A 22,886-nucleotide genomic window follows, 5' to 3' on the forward strand; every position below is an offset into this window, starting at 1 on the left:
GCCATACCCCCACTGAGCTCTCCGCAAAGCTGCTCTCCTCTAATAAGTGTTTCTGCTGCGATGATGGCGGATGCAGGATTGGCTTAATCCCAGGGAGGCGGACCCTCTCTGCCCTGACTGTGCGAGTGAAAAGCCCCGGCGCTGCGGGGGTTAACGAGCACTCAGACTGTGTGTGTGTGTGACTGTGTGTTTGTGCTGGGGTTAACAAGCACTCAAACAGCCACAGGAAGTAACCTCTCTCGGGGACGCCGGATTACAACTCGCCCTCTGATCTGGAGGAGGATTTGTCTCCTTAGCCCCCAATATTGGAGTAGTGAATGAGAAGTTGGTGGTGGGCTAGGGGGAAAGTAATATGACACATGGTCTAGGTAAAGAATGTCACCCGAGAGTTGGCGAACCACACACACACACACACACACATCCAATATCAGGTCTCTGCCACCCCCCTTTCCCCCTATTGTGTAGAATCTGACCACACTATCCTCAGGGCTTAAAAGCCAGCTTCAACAATCCACACTACCTCTCCTTTAAAGATAAACTTTAAAGAAGCCTTTGTGCGTCCATCTTAACCCTTTCTCTCTGTGGCGGGGGGGGGCACATCGTGCCCAGTAGTTAATGAGGCTGGGTGGGGTATCCCTGTCACTGGTAAAGACGGATGGGGGTGGGAACGCTGCAGGCCTGACAACAGGTGGACTACCACAATGAGATCCTCAACAGTCTGTCTGGGCTCACTCACTCTCAGTACAGCAGGTGGATGGATGTATTGTAGCTAGACACTCATTCCAACTCTGTCTGTTGCCTTCGGGGAATTTTACAGAGTTACAAATAGTTTACTGTCTCTTTAGAAGGAAGCAGACACTCTTGTTGTCGGCTTCTTGGGGTCCTGTCTTCTCTTTTGTCTCAAGATGCCCCAAACTAGCACTGCTGTTTTAAGCTGTCGTTGACAGTTAGCGTTATTTGAACATCTGTGGGAATGCTCTGACTTTAAAATGATATACACTGAGTGTACAAAAAATTAAGTACAACTTCCTAATGTTGATTTTCACCCCCCACCCCCTCCCTTTTGCCCTCAAACAGCCTCAAAGGATTCTACAAGGTGTCGAAAGCGTTTCACAGGTATGCTGGCCCATGTTGACTCCAATGCTTATCGCAGTTGTGTCAAGTTGACTGGATGTCCTTTGGGTGGTTGACCATTTTTGATACACACTGGAAACTGTTGAGCGTGAAAAACCCATCAGAGTTGCAGTTCTTGACACAAAACGGTGCACCTGGCACATACTACCATACCCCGTTCAAAGGCACTTAAATCATTTGTCTTTCCTATTCACCCCTGAATGGTACACATACACAATCCATGTCTCAATTGTCTCAAGGCTTAAAAATCCTTCTTTAACCTGTTTCTTCCCCTTCATCTACACTGATTGAAGTGGATTTAACAAGTGAGTGATCATAGCTTCCATCTGTATTCACCTGGTCAGTATATGTCATGAAAAGAGCAGGTGTTCTTAATGTTTTCAAATCAAATTTTATTTGTCACATGCGCCGAACACAACAGTGAAATGCTTACAGTGAAATGCTTACTTACAAGCCCTTAACCAACAATGCAGTTAAGAAAAATAAGTTAAAAAATTCAAATAAAAGTAACAAATAATTCAACAGCAGCAGTAAAATAACAATAGCGAGGCTATATACAGGGGGCATCGATACAGAATCAATGTGCTGGGACACCGGTTAGTCGAGGTAATTGAGGTAATATGTACATCTAGGTGGAGTTAAAGGGACTATGCATAGATAATAAACAGACAGTAGCAGCAGCGTAAAAGAAGGGTCTGGGTAGCCCTTTGATTAACTGTTCAGGAGTCTTATGGCTTGGGGGTAGAAGCTGTTAAGAAGCCTTTTGGACCAAGACTTAGCGCTCTGGTACCGCTTGCCATGCGGTAGCAGAGAGAACAGTCTATGACTTGGGTGGCTGGAGTCTTTTAGGGCCTTCCTCTGACACCTGGTATGGAGGTCCTGGTTGGCAGGTAGCTTGGCCCCAGGAAGAACAGGATCCAGTTGCAAAGGGAGGTGTTTAGTCCCAGGGTCCTTAGCTTCGTGATGAGCATTGAGGGCACTATGGTGTTGAACGCTGAGCTTTAGTCAATGAATAGCATTCTCACATAGGTGTTCCTTTTGTCCAGGTCTGAAAGGGCAGTGTGGAGTGCAATAGAGATTGCATCATCTGTGGATCTGTTGGGGCGGTATGCAAATTAGGGTGGGTCTAGGGTTTCTGGGATAATGGTGTTGATGTGAGCCATGACCAGCCCTTCAAAGCACTTCATGGCTACAGACGTGAGTGCTACGGGTCGGTAGTCATTTAGTTAGGTTACCTTAGTGTTCTTGAGCACAGGGACTATGGTGGTCTGCTTGAAACATGTTGGTATTACAGACTCAGTCATGGACAGGTTGAAAATGTCAGTGAAGACACTTGCCAGTTAGTCAGCGCATGCTCGGAGTACACGTCCTGGTAATCCGTCTGGCCCTGCGGCCTTGTGAATGTTGAACTGTTCAAAGGACTTACATCAGCTACGGATATCGTGATCACACAGTCGTCCAAAACTCTAGAGCTCATCCCGTTTATTCTCCAGTGATTGCATGTTCGCCAATAGAACGGAGGGTAGAAGCGATTTGTCCACTCTCCGTCGTAGTCTCATCCGGTATCTCACATGCCGGCCTCTACAGCGCCGTCCCCTCCTTCTTCGAATGTTCGTGATCTGGGCCTGGTCAATATATCAATGTATCAATATATATTTCACTTCCGACTCGTTGAAGTAGAAGTCCTCGTCCAAATCGAGGTAAGTGATAGCTGTTTTGATGCCCTGAAGCTCTTATCGGCCATAGGAAACGATTACGAAAACATTATGTACAAAAAAAGGTAAAAATAAATTGTACAAAATAGCACAATTGGTCAGGAACCCGTAAAACTGCCTCCATTCCCTCTAGCCCTATTCCCTCCATCGTGTGTGTGTGCGTGTGCGCATGCTCGTGCGTGCGAGCACACCATGCGACTCCGGAGCAGCTGACTTCATAGCAAATACATTATGACAACAACCAGATTAGAGGTCGACCGATTATGATTTTTCACCGCCAATACCGATACCGATTATTGGGGGACCAAAAAAGCCGATACCGATTAATCGGCCGATTTAAAAATAAAAATAAATGTAATTGTAATAATGACAATTACAACAATACTGAATTAACACTTATTTTAACTTTTGAACAATAAAATCAATTTAGCCTCAAGTAGATAATGAAACATGTTCAATTTGGTTTAAATATGGCAAAAACAAAGTGTTGGAGAACAATGTAAAAGTGTGATATGTGCTATGTAAGAAAGCTAATGTTTCAGTTAATTGCTCAGAACATGAGAACATATGAAAGCTGGTGGTTCCTTTTAACATGAGTCTTCAATATTCCCAGGTAATAAGTTTTAGGTTGTAGTTATTATAGGTATATTTCCCTCTATACCATTTGTATTTCATTGACCTTTGACTATTGGATGTTCTTATAGACACTTTAGTATTGCCAGTGTAACAGTATAGCTTCCGTCCCTCTCCTCGCTCCTCCGTGGGCTCGAACCAGCAACACAACGACAACAGCCACCACATCGAAGCAGCGTTACCCATGCAGAGCAAGGGAAACAACCACCCCAAGGCTCAGAGCGAGTGACGTTTGAAACGCTATTAGCGTGTGCTAACTAGCCAGCCATTTCACTTTCGGTTACACCAGCCTCATCTCGGGAGTTGATAGGTTTGAAGTCATAAACAGCGCAATGCTTGACGCACAACAAAGAGCTGCTGGCAAAACGCACAAAAGTGCTGTTTGAATGAATGTTTACGCACCTGCTTCTGCCTACCACCGCTCAGTCAGATACTTAGATACTTGTATGCTTGTATGCTCAGTCAGATTATATGCAACACAGGACACGCTAGATAATATCTAGTAATATCATCGACCATGTGTAGTTAACTAGTGATTATGATTGATTGTTTTTTATAAGATACGTTTAATGCTAGCTAGCAACTTACCTTGGCTTACTGCATTTGCGTAACAGGCAGTCTCCTTGTGGAGTGCAACGAGAGAGAGGTAGGTCGTTATTGCGTTGGACTAGTTAACTGTAAGTTTGCAAGATTGGATCCCCTGAGCTGACAAGGTGAAAATCTTTCTTTCTGCCTGTGAACGAGGCAGTTAACCCACCGTTCCTAGGCCGTCATTGAAAATAAGAATGTGTTCTTAACTGACTTGCCTAGTTAAATAAATATTAAATAAAGGTGTTCAAAAAACACATTTATCGGCAAATCGGCTCCCAAAAACACCGATTTCCGATTGTTATGAAAACTTAAAATCGGCCCTAATTAATCGGCCATTCCGATTAATCGGTCAACCTCTAAACCAGATAGGCGAGTGAGCCAGAGAAGGCGGCTATAGCAGCTTTAACCCCCCCCCCCTCCCACTGCCTGTTTTCCCAATAGCATCTCCTAGCATAGCCTAGCCTACCTAATCACCACAGCATCCTTTTAGAAGATGATTCACCATGGGGTCATGTGCTACTCACAGGTCCCATGAATAAGGCATGAGTGACGGGCGAGGACAGGACAGCTGAAGTTGCACTACGAGCAGGCAACACGAGGCCGGCCGTGACGTCAGCCGTATGAATTAGTAAAAGATCCCTGGGATCCGGTGGACAGGGCGCTAACTGATGTAGTGCCGTTGCCATGACACGGAAAGATCCAGAAAACAGCAGGCCTTTGGTTAAAATATACTAAATTGTTAGCATAAAAGTCCCTGACCCAGGGTCAGTTTGATTTTGTTTTGTCTCAAATGGTTAATAGGGTTGGAGTAGGAATGGCTGATTTTAAGTCAGTGCTTAGGGGCACTGATGTTTCCTGACTGATGTTTCCACTGTAGCATTATTATGCCTCATATCCAGTTCCTTGTTTTGTCAGGTCAGCTATCCCTTTCCTTGTTTGGAAATGAATGGCTATCACATGACCAAGGCCATGTCAGCTTAGGTTGTGAGTGATGTGTTGTTCTGAAAGAGAGTTAGTCACCATCACAGAACTATGGGGGTTGATTTGAAAAGGGAGGAAGACCCTATTTGCCTTGCTTATGGTCGTGGTCTTTTATCAAACAGACAAAGGGATTAGGATGAGAGAAATGTGATCGAGTCTTCTGTCTTCCTATCCGTTTTCCGGAGGCTACTCCTTTCATTCTTATTATTCGACAAAACCTGAAAGTACTGTACAACAGATGGTATTGTTAAAGCAGAACTTAAAGAGATGGCTCACTCAAATTACTAAATTATATATTGGTTTCCTTACCCTGTAAGCAGAAAAGATAGCAATCCATGCTTTGGTTTACTTTACCTTGCCACTTTCTCCAAACTTAAAAAAAAAATCACCCCGATATTAACATGCTTTGCATTGTATGCATGTACAAATCATCCTGAATTGAAATTGACTGTGTAGCTCAATAAAGTAACTTTAAGATGATTTTGGCATGTAACACAAAACAACATTTAAGCAATCAGGCTTTGCATGAAAAATCAATCAAATTTATTTATAAAGCCCTTTTTACATCAGCTGATGTCACAAAGTGCTGTACAGAAACCCAGCCTAAAACCCCAAACAGCAAGCAATGCAGGTGTAGAAGCAAGGTGACTAGGAAAAACTCCCTATGAAGGCCAGAACCTAGGAAGAAACCTAGAGAGGAACCAGGCTATGAGGGGTGGCCAGTCCTGTTCTGGCTGTGCCGGGTGAAGATTATAACAGAACATGGCCAAGATGTTCAAATGTTCATAGATGACCAGCAGGGTCAAATGATAATAATCACAGTGGTTGTCGAGGGTGCAACAGGTCAGCACCTTGGCAGTAATTGTCAGTTGGCTCTTTGATCATTGTGCCCGGACTGGTTCAAATGCTTCCTTACAAGAATAATTTATCATATTCAGGTGAAACTAAGGTCCTTTATTTATTTAACTAGGCAAGTCAATTAAGAACAAATTCTTACTTACAATGACGGCCTACCCAGCAAAGCTGGGCCAATTGTGCACCGCCCTATAATACTCCTAATCATGGCCGTATGTGATGCAGCCTGGATTCAAACCAGAGACTGGAGTGACACCTCTTGCACTGAGACACAGTGCATCAGACTGGGTTTCTGTACAGCACTTTGAGATATCAGCTGATGTACGAAGGGCTAAATAAAATAAATTTGATTTGATTTGATTTGATCAGACCGCTGCGGCACTCGTTTAAGGTGGTTCGTTTTGGTTTGAGGTACTTTTCTCTCAAAGATGACCTTTATGTTTTGTGCCGCTCTTGTGGCAACAGCTGTCTTTGTGATATCAGGTGCTTTGCATATTGAAATGTGGGTTGTTGTGCGAACGTCGATGGAGTATTACTCCTTTTATGCAAAGGTCTAAGATGATGTCACTTATGTAGTAGATTGGTCAGTCCACTCCCAGTCATAAAGGTAGGTCAGTAGAACAACCTATCATCCAATCTATGATATTTAACTCCTACATGAGAAAACTTCCACAGAGAAGTGGACTGGGAACTTCAGTACAAATGAAAATCAATACAATTCAATCGTTTAATACTCTAAAACTATATTCAAATCCACAAAGGGAAAGTGTAAAGAAATGGCATGTTTGCTAACCTGTGGAAAACGAAATACGCCCCTGGCAAATCCATGTTGTGCTTTGGATACCTTCCAGTAACCCTGGGCGTAAGTATGTGTAGACTAGTGTCACCGGACATTTTACACCCAGCAGGTTGACTTCAAGGACTTCAAAAGAGTAATGGAGTCTGTCATTTCCCTATTGTGGTTTCCCCTCGACCGGGGTGGTTCCCCCTTCTCTCTTTTGATGTGTCGCACCCCTCAATTTGCCCTAATTTAGATTATCCTGGGGACAACATGCATGACTGTCCCCCAAATAATCCTCTCTTGTGTTGTTTTTGTACATCCCTATAGGTCCATGGTGGTTCCCCCAACGACGACCTCCACAGAACGCTCCAGAACCCTAACAAGGCCCAGTTTGAAGTGATGGTATACCGGCAGCAAGATGGAGACAGAAGGAATCAGAGAGCATGTTAACCTCGCCGTGACTAGACAGAACGTCTATTGTGCTCGAGCTATTTTGACATTTAACCCTTGACCCGTGATTTTATTAGTTTTTAAAACCACAGACAGTTTATGATTTCTTCGACATACCTGAATAACTTGAGTTTAAGTTGCGTGAAAGGTTAGTTGATTGGACTACTTCAAACTCTCGAGAGTGAAATTGAGGGCAGAGAGAATCTGACGCAGTGGCCTCTCAGAATTAGGCCCCACCCCAATGGTGCGCTAGTGTGATGCATGTTATGAGCAGCCCGTCCCTGGCTAATGAGACAGAGAGCTGCAGCAGTGAGTGCAGCAGCGCCGCCACCACCACCAGCACCACCAGCACCACCTCCGACCTCTCCCCAATGTCGGGCCACACCCCCTCACCTTCTAATCTCCCCTCTCCCTTGCCTAACGAACCCCCCCTGCACCCTACCACACTACCCCACCACTACGCCCCACCGTCACCACCACCCCTGCCCCCAAACGCCCCTCCTCCCCCTCCCCCTCCCCCTCCACCACCATCAACCTCCCTCTCCAGCCATGGTGTGCGGAAGAAGCGGAGGGTGCGGAGCTTTTTCTGGAAGCCCATCCCGGAGGAGAAGGTGCGGAGCCAGCCCAACATCTGGACCATGGCGGTGCGCTGCCAGCAGCAGTACCAGATCGACGTGCGCTCCGTGGAGGAGCTGTTCGGCCAGCAGGAGGAGGCGCAGGGCCGGGAGGGTGTGCCCGCCACTGGTGGATGCTCCTCAGCCCGCATCACCCGGTCCCGGTCCTTTAAGGAGAACAAGGACGAGGTGAGTATGACTGGGTAGATTGTGAATGGTGGATGGGGATACGCCCTGACCTGTTTATGTTTTACTGGTGGAATTACAGGATATAAGAGTGCTGGTAGGTCCACTTCACTAGAAAAAGATGTTAGCAGTATAATGTGCTTAACAATGAGTTTTGGGTTTGCGCTAACATGACTAAGATTGACTGGTTGGTATGGCAGTTTGCTCTGTAGTAAAAACAATATAACAAAACATAAATTGACAGCAACAAGAGCAGTATAGACAGACAGTATACTGAACCTGAACTCACTGTACTTATCACAGAACACAAGCGTACACAACTACTTAACAGCACAGCACAATCAGCTTTGTCTCGAGGGATGGAAATAATACTAACGGATACAAAAGCCAATTTTACGGCATGCGTGTCTCGAAACAAGAAACGTGTCAATGGCGAGTGTAGTGTAAATAATTGTATACCCCTGAAAAAGGCTTTGAACGAACTGTAAAGCTATGCCCGCGTGAGGCTTAGCTAATGTCACAGTTTGACAGTCTGAGCAACCTGGAGGGAATATAGGCTGTTATTTCACAACCCCTATTCATCAAGGGACTCCAAATATAGCAACATGCTGCCCACTACTCCCAATAACCCCTTGATTGGGGCGGCAGGGTAGCCTAGTGGTTAGAGTGTTGGACTAGTAAACAGAAAGTTCAAATCCCCGAGCTGACAAGGTACCAATCTGTTGTTCTGCCCCTGAACAGGCAGTTAACCCACTGTCAAGGCTGTCATTGAAAATAAGAATTTGTTCTTAACTTGCCCAGTTAAATAAGGGTAAAATTGTACAAAGGACATATAGTGCCTTCAGAAAGTATGAGTTGACCTTCTCAACATTTCAGTCTGTTATGGTCAGCGTTTTAAATGGATGTTGTCACTGGCCTACACACACTACCCCATAATATCCAAGTGGAATTACTTTTTTACAAATTAATTAAAAATGAAAAGCTGAAAAAAAGGGCTACAGAGACAACAGCTGTTCCTGATTGAGAACCCTACCTGGCCAAAACATAGAAACAAAACATAGAAATACAAATAATAGAATATAGAATACGTACAACTCACTTCCTGACCAAACCAAAATAGAGACATAAAAAGGATCTCTAAGGTCAGGGTGTGACACAAACTTCTCAGGGATTTCACCACAAGGCCAATGGTTTTATTTTATTTTATCAGGATCTCTTTTAGTCCTCATTTGGACAAATCTTCCAAGAGTCCTTAAACATTAAAATACAATTTATAATATGATCACATTTTCACATACATACAGACATAATACACTGACATATTGGCCAGATAAATACTCTAACAGTTTTTTCTGTCTGGATAGATGGATGGTGGACAATCTAATCCTAGTATTTAATGAATGTCTGTCTCTTACCAACTGAATACTGTTGTGAATAGAGTTTGGCCGATTTAAATGGTGTATATTATGAAATAAAATAAATCCTTGCTGCTTTCTTCTGTGCAATCTTCAGCCTCCTAATTTAACTTGATGATGCATTTTCCCAGACCACAGAACACTAGTTCACCTGATTCCCAATTAATGCTTGGGTTATTTAAGAATCTTTCCTAGGAAATATTTAGCTATCCTTCTGATCATGCATGCAGTTTAAAAAACTTTTTTTTTTACATGCACTCCTAGTAGTTTGGTTTTTGCCACTTCCTCAATTTGTACTCCCCCCATACTTAATTGTATCCCATGCTGTGTTGGCCTTTTCCTGGTGGAACAGACAAACATAACGTTGGTTTTCTTGGTGTTTAAGTTTTTAACATATGTATTCGAAAATATATCCGTCGAGGCAATTGGTTTCTCATAAAAAGCGATTGGAAAAATGGCTACCTCAGTATTTTACGCAAGATTTTCTCCGGGATACACCATGTGACCACTCGCTATATATGGTCCCTTACAGCCATTCTCCAATGGAAATGCCTAAAAAGACGTCACAATGCTGTAGACACCTTGGGGAATGCGTGGAAAACGTAAGCTCATTCGTAGCTCATTCACAGCCATATAAGGAGTCATTGGCATGAGGCGGTTTCAAAAAATGCGGCACTTCCTGATTGGATTTTTATCTGGGTTTCGCCTGTAACATCAGTTCTGTGGCACTCACAGACAATATCTTTGCAGTTTTGGAAACGTCAGAGTGTTTTCTTTCCAAAGCTGTCAATTATATGCATAGTCAAGCATCTTTTCATGACAAAATATCTTGTTTAATACGGGAACGTTTTTCATCCAAAAATTAAAATAGCGCCCCCTATTGTCAAAATGATTTCATCATCCGCTAAATCAAATGCTCACTTAAATCTAAAAATAGTACACCCACAAACCTGCCATTATCCATAGCACTGAGCCACTGGTCAGTCATGTCAACCAATGCAGTGGTAGTGGAATGGTTTTTGTGATAAGCATGCTGATTGGCTGTAATCAGATCATTATTTTCCATGTACTCCTGTATTTGTCTACTCACAATAACCCCCAATATCTTACTGAGTGAAGGGAGTAGACTCATTGGTTGACTATTGGCAGGGGTAATGGGTTCTTTGCTGTCTTTTGGGATAGGACACAGTTTAGCATGCTTCCATACATTTGCCAACGTCCCCTTTTCCAGTGACCATTTCAATATGTATTTCAGTGTAGCTGCTGTGATAGAAGAAAACTGAGGATGGATCAACAACATTGTAGTTACTTTACAATACTAAATCAAATCAAATCAAGCCATATTTATACAACACATTTCAGACGTGGAATGCAACGCAATGTGCTTTACAGGAAGAAAAAAAAAACGAAGAAAAAACGATGAAAATAAAATAGGAAATATTTACTGCACATATGATACAAAACAAAATAACTATTAAAAAGCACCCTAAGGAAAAGCAAAGCTAAAAATATGTGTTTTAAGATCTTTGTTTTAAAGGTCAGTGCCAGAGGACCTGAGGAACCTACTGGGTACATAACTTAAAAGCATGTCTGACATGTATTGAGGGGGCACAATCGTGGATTGATTTAAAAACTAACCTAATTGACAGAGCGAAAAGAAGGAAACCTCTACATCATACAAAATATTCTAAAACATGCATCCTGTTTGCAACAAGTCACTAAAGTGATGCTGCAAAACATGTGGCAAAGTAAATCACTTTTTGTCCTGAATAAAAAGTGTTATGTTAGGAGAAAATCTAATACAACACTTATACTGAATACTGCTCTTCATTATTTTCAAGCATAGTGGTGGCTGCATCATGTAATGGGTATGTTTGTAATCGTTCAAAAACAGAAAACACTAACAAGTGACATCAATAAGGGATCATAACTTTCACCTGGATTCACCTGGTCATGGAAAGAGAATGTGTTCTTAATGTTTTGTATAGTCATTGTAGATTGCCATAGATTACCTGTTATTTCCCAAAATGATTGAAGATCCCGGTAACTTTGGTAAATTACCGGTAGCTTTGCAACCCTAATCTAGCATCGAGTCATTCCCACATATATCCTCCTGTACTGAATCATGTTCCTCTCTTTCTACTGTTCTCAGATCAGCATTCTGGACTCCAAGCGTGGCATGAACGTGGGAATTTTCCTCAAGCAATTCAAGAAGTAAGTCTTCCTCCGGTTCTGTTAGATTAGTTTACATAAAGCGTGCATGAAATTCCACCGTTCGGCCTGAGAGAGAGAAACGAGACGCCTTGTGCGAAAAACAACACCGTTGTGTAACTGGTGGCGTCCTTAGTCCGGCACGCTAGGTTGACCACTTGGGGATAAGGTACGTGTGTGTGCATGGATGTCTGTAAATCTGTATTTACATTTTAGTCATTTAGCAGATGTTCTTATCCAGAGCGACTTACCTGAGTAATTAGGGTTATGTGCCTTGCTCAAGGCACATCTTTCACCTAGTCGGCTTGGGGATTCAAACCACCGACTTTATGATTACCAGCCCAACGCTCTAACTGCTAGGCTAACTGCTGCCGCTGCCCCTGTATAGTTGTCATTGGGTTTAGGGCAGTGGTTCTCATTCTTGGTCCTGAGGACACAAAGGGATGCACATTTTAGTTTTTTTCTTCGCACTACACACCTGATTTAAATCATCAAAGCTTGATGGTGATTTGATTTTGCTTGGGCAAGAAAAACTACATTTTCACCCCTTTGGGTCTCCAGGACCAGGTTTGAGAACCACTGGGTTAGGGTATTTCCATAGAAGGGCGAGGCCAATTATATTACAACTAGTTTGAACTATCTGTGCCTGTTGCATTTGCTGTTCAAAGCGTGACCTATGAATAACCTTTATTTGTGTTTACCGAACTCGTATCCTGTGTTTGTATGTGCATTGCGTGTTTGTCCAGGTGTTTGTTTGTGTGTGTTTTTGAGTATATCTCTGTGCAGGTGTGTGCGTGCATGTGCATGCATGCATGCTCCCACACGCTCGTGTGTGCATATTTGCGCCATTTGTCTGTTTCTCTGTACCTGTCTCCATAGCAGCCAGGTGCTTAGTGAACAGTCCAGCTCTCCTCCCACTGGTCCCTAGAGTAATCAGACACAGCTTTAGGCCTTATTTTATCTGGCTGACTTTTCCATCGTGAAACAACGTAGCTCAAATGCTAAATGGTCCCAACTCCCAAGGTGACCTACCATGCGCTCAGACTGAAGTGCTCACTGATGCCTGCTACTCTATATAGGAAGACACTTTATTGTCTACAACTTGCCATGACAGTATAGTGTTTAAATCAAAATGCTACTGAAATCCTTTGGGTAAATTCTAACTTGTTTGCCAATCTTTTTATGCTTGTCATTGTCTTATTTGGCAAGGCGACACTGCTGCACAGTTGGATGCAGAAACAGTGTCTGCAGGCTACAATTTCCCTAAATGCCAAGAAAAGCTAGATGATAAAGGTTTCCGATTCTGTATTAAACTTCGTCATCACCGGGCTGACCACAAAGGACATAGCGGTATCGTAATGAAGTTTCTCGTCTAAGACTTTTGAAAACTCACATAAGGATCAAAGTCCCTTGTCTGAAAGCCCCCAAGCTCCATGCTTTCTGTCCTATTTGAGTGTCTTAGGTCTAATTTATATCTTACGTGCACACAACGAAAATACAGAATTAGCTACACAAATTGGAGGTCCTGCGTTCTTGCAAAGCAAAAATATGCAAACGTGTGCAGCAATGCCATTTTGTAACTTAACGTAAATACGCAGGATCGGCATTTTTCATATTTCATTGCGTTCTTGCGTTGCGTACATATGTAAAGTATAAATAAGGCTTAGACTCATTTGAGATAGTTTTAAGTTTCTGTCTAGGGATATTGAAGTCCCTCACCCTAAAATCTCCATGTTTTATACAGCAGTAGTTTTAATGAAAAACCCCTGGAGTTGGTTTTTTAATCAAAGTGTTTCTTTACCCAGCCTGACTGGGCACATACTGTATTATTCAGTGTGTGTGTGACTGCTGGCAGTGCTCTCCTCAGCTCACACACACAGTTAATAAGTATGGCATGGGGACATGGCCTGCAGAAGAAGTATAGTCTGCCCTTACCACATCACTGTCTGTGCGTGTGTCCTTCAAAGGCCCCCGCAAAGTTGTTTTATGTAAATAAAAAAAAAAGATCATTTCTTTGGACCATTTCCTACATTTACTGAGGAATATAGCAGTATTGACCCTGAAGATATCTACTCAGGAACCGGGACCACATACAATACACATTCACACACACACGCACACACAAAATACGGTCACACACAAAATACAGTCACAGAGAAGGTTTTAGTAATATCACAAAACGGACCCTCAGATTATCTGGGTTGATAATCCAGGAGAAAAGGTCCACATTGTTTCATTCATGTTTAATTGGTGGCGATAGCTTTGGCTAGCAATAAGTCCTATGTATTACATAAGCAGTCTGGAGTGGCTAATGCTAACTCACTGTGGTGTGGTAGACTGGGAGAGAGTTGTAGCTCGGGATTTGCATGCCAGCACAGAGCATGTGCTGTATACACTCAGTTTGTACAACTGATGTACAACACATTTGACACAATGGGTGTGATTCAACTGATATTTTTGTGATACTAATTGTTGTTTACACAACCATTGTGCAGTGTCTCCACAATGCTTGTGTAATTATTTTGTGCAGAAAAACTCTCCCTTGTATCCAAATGGTTGTGCCAAGTTTTTCATCAATAAGTGCATCGATGACGTCGTCCCCACAGTGACCAAATCAAATCAAATCAAATTTTATTTGTCACATACACATGGTTAGCAGATGTTAATGCGAGTGTAGCGAAATGCTTGTGCTTCTAGTTCCGACAATGCAGTAATAACAAGTAATCTAACTAACAATTCCAAAACTACTGTCTTGTACACAGTGTAAGGGGATAAAGAATATGCACATAAGGATATATGAATGAGTGATGGTACAGAGCAGCATAGGCAAGATACAGTAGATGGTATCGAGTACAGTATGTACAAATGAGATGAGTATGTAAACAAAGTGGCATAGTTTAAAGTGGCTAGTGATACATGTATTACATAAGGATACAGTCGATGATATAGAGTACAGTATATACGTATGCATATGAGATGAATAATGTAGGGTAAGTAACATTATATAAGGTAGCATTGTTTAAAGTGGCTAGTGATATATTTACATCATTTCCCATCAATTCCCATTATTAAAGTGGCTGGAGTTGAGTCAGTGTCAGTGTGTTGGCAGCAGCCACTCAGTGTTAGTGGTGGCTGTTTAACAGTCTGATGGCCTTGAGATAGAAGCTGTTTTTCAGTCTCTCGGTCCCAGCTTTGCTGCACCTGTACTGACCTCGCCTTCTGGATGATAGCGGGGTGAACAGGCAGTGGCTCGGGTGGTTGATGTCCTTGATGATCTTTATGGCCTTCCTGTGACATCGGGTGGTGTAGGTGTCCTGGAGGGCAGGTAGTTTGCCCCCGGTGATGCGTTGTGCAGACCTCACTACCCTCTGGAGAGCCTTACGGTTGAGGGCGGTGCAGTTGCCATACCAGGCGGTGATACAGCCCGCCAGGATGCTCTCGATTGTGCATCTGTAGAAGTTTGTGAGTGCTTTTGGTGACAAGCCGAATTTCTTCAGCCTCCTGAGGTTGAAGAGGCGCTGCTGCGCCTTCTTCACGATGCTGTCTGTGTGAGTGGACCAATTCAGTTTGTCTGTGATGTGTATGCCGAGGAACTTAAAACTTGCTACCCTCTCCACTACTGTTCCATCGATGTGGATAGGGGGGTGTTCCCTCTGCTGTTTCCTGAAGTCCACAATCATCTCCTTAGTTTTGTTGACGTTGAGTGTGAGGTTATTTTCCTGACACCACACTCCGAGGGCCCTCACCTCCTCCCTGTAGGCCGTCTCGTCGTTGTTGGTAATCAAGCCTACCACTGTTGTGTCGTCCGCAAACTTGATGATTGAGTTGGAGGCGTGCGTGGCCACGCAGTCGTGGGTGAACAGGGAGTACAGGAGAGGGCTCAGAACGCACCCTTGTGGGGCCCCAGTGTTGAGGATCAGCGGGGAGGAGATGTTGTTGCCTACCCTCACCACCTGGGGGCGGCCCGTCAGGAAGTCCAGTACCCAGTTGCACAGGGCGGGGTCGAGACCCAGGGTCTCGAGCTTGATGACGAGCTTGGAGGGTACTATGGTGTTGAATGCCGAGCTGTAGTCGATGAACAGCATTCTCACATAGGTATTCCTCTTGTCCAGATGGGTTAGGGCAGTGTGCAGTGTGGTTGAGATTGCATCGTCTGTGGACCTATTTGGGCGGTAAGCAAATTGGAGTGGGTCTAGGGTGTCAGGTATGGTGGAGGTGATATGGTCCTTGACTAGTCTCTCAAAGCACTTCATGATGACGGATGTGAGTGCTACGGGGCGGTAGTCGTTTAGCTCAGTTACCTTAGCTTTCTTGGGAACAGGAACAATGGTGGCCCTCTTGAAGCATGTGGGAACAGCAGACTGGTATAGGGATTGATTGAATATGTCCGTAAACACACCGGCCAGCTGGTCTGCGCATGCTCTGAGGGCGCGGCTGGGGATGCCGTCTGGGCCTGCAGCCTTGCGAGGGTTAACACGTTTAAATGTGTTACTCACCTCGGCTGCAGTGAAGGAGAGACCGCATGTTTTCGTTGCAGGCCGTGTCAGTGGCACTGTATTGTCCTCAAAGCGGGCAAAAAAGTTATTTAGTCTGCCTGGGAGCAAGACATCCTGGTCCGTGACTGGGCTGGATTTCTTCCTGTAGTCCGTGATTGACTGTAGACCCTGCCACATGCCTCTTGTGTCTGAGCCGTTGAATTGAGATTCTACTTTGTCTCTGTACTGGCGCTTAGCTTGTTTGATAGCCTTGCGGAGGGAATAGCTGCACTGTTTGTATTCGGTCATGTTACCAGACACCTTGCCCTGATTAAAAGCAGTGGTTCGCGCTTTCAGTTTCACACGAATGCTGCCAGCAATCCACGGTTTCTGGTTAGGGAATGTTTTAATCGTTGCTATGGGAACGACATCTTCAACGCACGTTCTAATGAACTCGCACACCGAATCAGCGTATTCGTCAATGCTGTTATCTGACGCAATACGAAACATCTCCCAGTCCACGTGATGGAAGCAGTCTTGGAGTGTGGAGTCAGCTTGGTCGGACCAGCGTTGGACAGACCTCAGCGTGGGAGCCTCTTGTTTTAGTTTCTGTCTGTAGGCAGGGATCAACAAAATGGAGTCGTGGTCAGCTTTTCCGAAAGGGGGGCGGGGCAGGGCCTTATATGCGTACTTACACCAACCAGGAGTCATGGATTACAGGCAACATACGTACTTACACCAACCAGGAGTCATGGATTACAGGCAACATCCGCACTGAGCTAAAGGTTAGAGCTGCCGCTTTCAAGGAGCGGCACTCTCACCCGGAAGCTTATAAGAAATCGCGCTATGCCCTCTGACGAACCATCAAACAGGCAAAGCATCAATACAGGTCTAAGATTGAATCGTACTACACCGGTTCCGATGCTCGTCGCATGTGGCACACTTGCAAACTATTACAGACTACAAAGGGAAGCACAACCGCGAGCTGCCCAGTGACACAAGCCTACCAGATAAGCTAAATTACTTCTATGCTCACTTCGAGGCAAGTAACACTGAAGAATGCATGAGAGCATCAGCTGTTCCGGACAACTGTGTGATCACGCTCTCCGTAGCTGATGTGAGTAAGACCTTTAATTAAACTGGTCAATATTCACAAGGCCGCAGGGCCAGACGGATTACCAGGACGTGTACCCCGAGCATGCGCCGACCAACTGGCAAGTGTCTTCACTGACATTTTCAACCTGTCAACTGAGTCTGTAATACATGTTTCAAACAGACCACCATAGTCCCTGTCCCTAAGGTAACCTGCCTAAACGACTACCTTAGCCATGAAGTGCTTTGAAAGGCTGGTCATGGCTCACATCAACACCATTATCCCAAAAATCCTAGGCCCAATCCATTTTGCATACCACCTCAACAGATCCACAGATGATGCAATCTCTATTGCACTCAACACTGCCCTTTCCCACCTTGACAAAAGGAACTCCTATGTGAGAATGCTATTCATTGACTACAGCTCAGCATTCAACACCATAGTGCCCTCAAAGCTAATCACTAAGCTAAGGACCATGGGACTAAACACCTCCCTCTGCAACTGAATCGTGGACTTCCAGACGGGCTGTCCCCAGGTGGTAAGGGTAGGTAACAACACATCCGCCACGCTGATCCTCAACACAGGGGCCCCTCAGGGGTGCATGCTCAGTACCCTCCTGTACTCCCTGTTCACTCATGACTGCATAGCCAGGCACGACTCCAACACCATCATCAAGTTTGCCGAACAGTGGTAGGCCTGATCACCAACAACGCTGAGACAGCCTATAGGGAGGAGGTCAGAGACCTGTCCACGTGGTACCAGGACAACAACCTCTCCCTCAACGTGATCAAGACAAAGAAGATGATTGTGGACTATAGGAAAAGGAGGACTGAGCATGCCCACATTCTCATTGACAGGGCTGCAGTGGAGCAGGTTGAGAACTTCAATTTCCTTGGTGTCCACATCACCAACAAACTATCATAGTCCAAACACACCAAGACAGTCGTGAAGAGGGCACGACAAAGCCTATTCCCTCTCAGGAGACTGAAAAGATTTGGCATAGGTCCTCAGATCCTCAAAAGGTTCTACAGCTGCACCATTGAGAACATCCAGACTGGTTGCATCACTGCCTGGTATGGCAACTGCTCGGCCTCCTACCGCAATGCACAACAGAGGGTAGTGCATATGGCCCAGTACATCACTGGGGCCAAGATTCCCGCCATCCAGGACCTCTATACCAGGCGGTGTCAGAGGAAGCCCCTAAACATTGTCAATGACCCCAGCCACCCTAGTCATAGACTGTTCTCTCTGCCACCGCACGGCAAATGGTAGCGGAGCGCCAAGTCTAGGTCTAAAAGCCTTATTAACAGCTTCTACTTCAAGCCATAAGACTCCTAAACAGTTAATCAAATGGCTACCCAGACCCCTCTTTTATGCTGCTGATACTCTCTGTTTGTCATCTATGCATGGTCACTTTAACTCTACCTACATGTACATACTACCTCAATTACCTCGACTAACCGGTGCCTCCGCACATTGACTCTGTACCGGTACACTTTGTATATAGCCTCACTATTGTTAATTTACTGCTGCTGTTTAATTATTTTTTTCTCTTATTTATTTATTTTTACATTGTTGGTTAAGGGCTTGTAAGTAAGCATTTCACTGTAAGGTCTACATCTGTTCTATTCGTCGCATGTGACAAATACAATTTGATATGATTTGATTTGAAATGTGTTTTACATCAGTTCTACAACTTGAGTGGGTACAGGGCCAGAGGGCTGATCTCATAGGACATTTTGCATGGCTCTCCCTGGTATTTTCATAGCATTTGACTCTTATCACAAGAGCACCTATCAACACTGCCTTGTCCACACTGGACTTGGACACTTTAGTTTACGTAACACAGTCGCTAATGCAGTACAGTATGTCACTCACAGACAAATGTGTTGCTAACAGTAACTCAAACTACTTACAGTATGTTATTTGTTATTCATGTCGATGGGAATCTTGAATGCAGAAAAGAGGCAGGTGGATAATGCTAACAAGGCTATTAGACATTTGAAACATACAGTTGAAGTAGGAAGTTTACATACACCTCAGCCAAATACATTTAAACTCAGTTTTTCACAATTCCTGACATTTAATCCTAGTAAAAATTGTCAGTTAGGATCACCACTTTATTTAAAAAATGTGAAATGTCAGAATAATAGAGAGAATTAGTAGAGATAATTATTTATTTCAGTTTTTATTTATTTAATCTCAGTCCCAGTGGGTCAGAAGTTTACATACACTCAATTAGTATTTGGTAGCATTGCCTTTAAATTGTTTAACTTGGGTCAAACGTTTCGGGTAGCCTCCCACAAGCTTCCCACAAATAAGTTTTGGCCCATTCCTCCTGGCAGAGTTGGTGTAACTGAGTCAGGTTCGTAGGCCTCCTTGCTCGAACACACTTTTTCAGTTCTGCCCACAAAATGTTATTGGGGTTTTGGAGCAGTGGCTTCTTCCTTGCTGAGCGGCCTTTCAGGTTATGTCGATATAGGACTCATTTTACTGTAGATATAGATACTTTTGTACCTGTTTCCTCCAGTATCTTCACAATGTCCTTTGCTGTTGTTCTGGGATTGATTTGCACTTTTCGCACCAAAGTACGTTCATCTCTAGGAGACAGAACGTGTCTCCTTCCTCAGTGGTATGACGGCTGCGTGGTCCCATGGTGTTTATACTTGCGTACTATTGTTTGTACAGATGAACGTGGTACCTCCAGGCGTTTGGAAATTGCTCCCAAGGATGAACCAGACTTGTAGTCTACAAAAAAAAAATTCTGAGGTCTTGGCTGATTTCTTTTCATTTTCCCATGATGTCAAGCAAAGAGGTTGAGTTTGAAGGTAGGCCTTGAAATACATCCCCAGGTACACCTCCAATTGACTCATATTATGTCAATTAGTCTATCAGATGCTTCTAAAGCCATGACATAATTTTCTGGAATTTTGTGAGCTGTTTAAAGGCACAGTCAAGTTAGTGTATGTAAACTTCTGACCCACTGGAATTGTGCTACAGTGAAATATAAGTGAAATAATCTGTCTGTAAACAATTGTTGGAAAAATTACTTGTGTCATGCACAAAGTAGATGTCCTATCCGACTTGCCAAAACTATAGTTTGTTAACAAGACATTTGTGGAGTGGTTGAAAAACGAGTTTCAATGACTCCAACCTAAGTGTATGTAAACTTCCAACTTCAACTGTACATTCTCCCCCTTACAGTTGACCACCAATGAGAATATCATATGTTAAGTGATTCCTCCCGATTTGATATGACACAACCCAATTTCCAGAGAATGCATTCTTACTGAATTAGCAGCATGTTGTTGCAGTTGCACGGGCTCCCACCGCGTCTCCCAGAATCCCTTTCAATTCATGGATTCTCCAGTCCCATGGCTCATATGTCCACATCAGGCCTGGGCATCGGGCTCACATATCAAGGTGCCTGTGTGAGGATTGGCTGGATTTACTGCTCTGTGCAGACATAGAGTGAGAGCCTGTGTTGTTTACCAATGAACTGAACTGACTGTCTCATTTCAGTACCATTTCAGCCAGTGGGTATAAGGCTTTATAACTTGTTTTGTATGAGCCTTTAAGATGTTATATTATAAGGTGTATAACATGTTGTGTTTATTTGTTAATGTACGGGTATAATGCTTATAACTTGTTATGAGCATGTAAGAACCTCTTATAACAAGGCTTATAGTATGTTTAGTCTCTCTGCAGCAAATGACCAACCGACTCAAAATGGCTTTTATTCAGATGATAATAAGATATTATAATGGGGTCATACTGTACATGCTTATAACATCTTGCCATGCATTATAACCGCATCATAATGCATTATAAGGGTTATCACTGTGTTCATCTTATCCAGGTCCAATCTGTCCATCGTGGAGGACATTCGCCAGGGAGACGGCAAGCTGTACAGAGCTGATCTCCTCAAAGACCTGCTCAAACTCCTGCCCGAGTCTGAAGAGGTGTGTGTGTGTGTGTGTGTGTGTGTGTGTGTGTGTGTGTGTGTGTGTGTGAGAGAGAGAGAGAGAGAGACAGAGAGAGAGAGAAAGAGAGAGAGAGAACACAATGTACCAGTCAAGCAATGCACCACCGTTTTTGAATAGGATACTAGCACATCCCAGCTAGCATAGGTTTCCTCCATGTCTATGATATAAATACCAGTAAAACATTCTGAAATGGATGGAGCACAATAATTCAATGATTTAATGACAGACATTGTCTAAGTTACTGTGCACATAAACAATGTTTAAGGTACATTTGTGTTGTTGAGGTTGGGTTCTTACGGATTGCACATATTGCAGCACAATATAATATTAATGGCATTTAGCAGACGCTTTCATCAAAAGCGACTTAAAGTCAGTCGTGTGCATGCATTTTCATATGGGTGGCCCCAGTGGGAATCAAAACCATGATTCCAACTTTGCAAGTACAATGCTCTACCATCTGAGCCACATAGGAACGTGTTCATATGTTTATTGTCACATCCACAGGTAAAGAAACTGAGGGAGTTCAAAGGGGACTCCAGCAAACTGACCCTGGCAGACTCCTTCATGTACCTGTTGATCCAGGTGCCTCGGTAAGCTGTACTCATTTAGCCTAATGACGACCGGTCTAAATAGTTTTTTTCTTTGTGCAGAAGGATCATTATTTGCCTAATAATGAGGGCCTCAACAAAATAAATGGGCTGGTTTTCAGGCCTCGAGGAAAAACATGGGCCGGTGTGTTTGAAATGCCTGAGACGATTTCTGGACCCAGTCCATCCCTGTTACTGCATGAATCAATCAAATCTTGATTCACTTATCAGCCATTTTAAGCATATCTTCATGAGTCTACCTTGCTAGTGTTTTTCCAGTACCCACAACTGTTCATTCTGCAATTTAATTGGCTCCAAAGGAAAATGCATGGTTATATAAGAAAGCATAAACTGTGCAGGTTTGAAAATTTACAGAGTACTTATGTCAATTAAATAAACGGGTGTGTAGTATCTGATGCTGTACCTCAGGTCAATTCCACTGCCCTTCGAGGGCTATGCTACTACTGTTTTTCTCCCTGGTAGTTAATTGATCAAGGCCAAGTGTAAGTCATACTTTACTTTACTGACTTTATTGACCACATGGGGAAATTTAGTTGCAGTGTCATGTGTTTAAATATAAAACAAATTGACAATACAACTTCCATAACAGTTACATACAAATAAAAAGAGACTAGCCTGCTGGCCTTACTGGGTCGATAGGAACATTAGCCCGAGCTATTTAGGAGGGATATCACAGCTAGTGCAAATTATTGTCTAGTTCTGTTTTTCATCCCGGGGGGGGGGGTGCCGTATACCTGCACCCAGAGGGGAGTAGTTCAAAGTCCGAGTACAGGGGGTGGCTTGGGTCTAAAATTATTTTGTGAGCCTTGCGGAGGGCCCTGATGTTGAAGATCTCATCCAGGCCTGTCTGTTTGACTCCAAGTACCTTGCGTGCTGTGGTGATAATCCTTCTCAGCATAGTTCTCTGGCTGACAGTGGCATTGCCCAACCAACAAACAATACAAAAAGTTAAAATACTCTCAATGAAAGATTTGTAAAACAGAGTCAGTATAGAACAGTCAACATTCAAATTGAGAAAGTACAGTCTCTGTTGACTCTTTTTTAAGATCAGGTCTGTACATTTACTCCACTGAAGCTTATTGTCCAAGAGGACACCCATATATTTGTATTCTTCTGCAATCTCTATGTTCTGACCTCTGATAAATGTTGCAGAGGTAA

The 22,886-nt window shown here is 43.7% G+C and overlaps 1 protein-coding gene across 1 annotated transcript in view; it reads left to right on the forward strand.

Annotated features, from left to right (window-relative positions):
• The first annotated feature begins 7,397 nt into the window (after positions 1–7,397).
• The window catches only part of LOC139419660 (FH2 domain containing 1), a 33,138-nt gene continuing 17,649 nt past the window's right edge, over positions 7,398–22,886 (forward strand). Inside the window, exons 1-4 of the mRNA XM_071169644.1 lie at positions 7,398–7,943; positions 11,508–11,569; positions 20,994–21,096; positions 21,625–21,710. Coding sequence (XP_071025745.1) covers positions 7,398–7,943; positions 11,508–11,569; positions 20,994–21,096; positions 21,625–21,710 — 797 coding nt within the window. The remainder of the gene's footprint in view (positions 7,944–11,507; positions 11,570–20,993; positions 21,097–21,624; positions 21,711–22,886) is intronic.

This window comes from Oncorhynchus clarkii, chromosome 10 (assembly GCF_045791955.1).
Source record: "Oncorhynchus clarkii lewisi isolate Uvic-CL-2024 chromosome 10, UVic_Ocla_1.0, whole genome shotgun sequence".
In the NCBI taxonomy this organism is placed as follows: domain Eukaryota; kingdom Metazoa; phylum Chordata; class Actinopteri; order Salmoniformes; family Salmonidae; genus Oncorhynchus; species Oncorhynchus clarkii.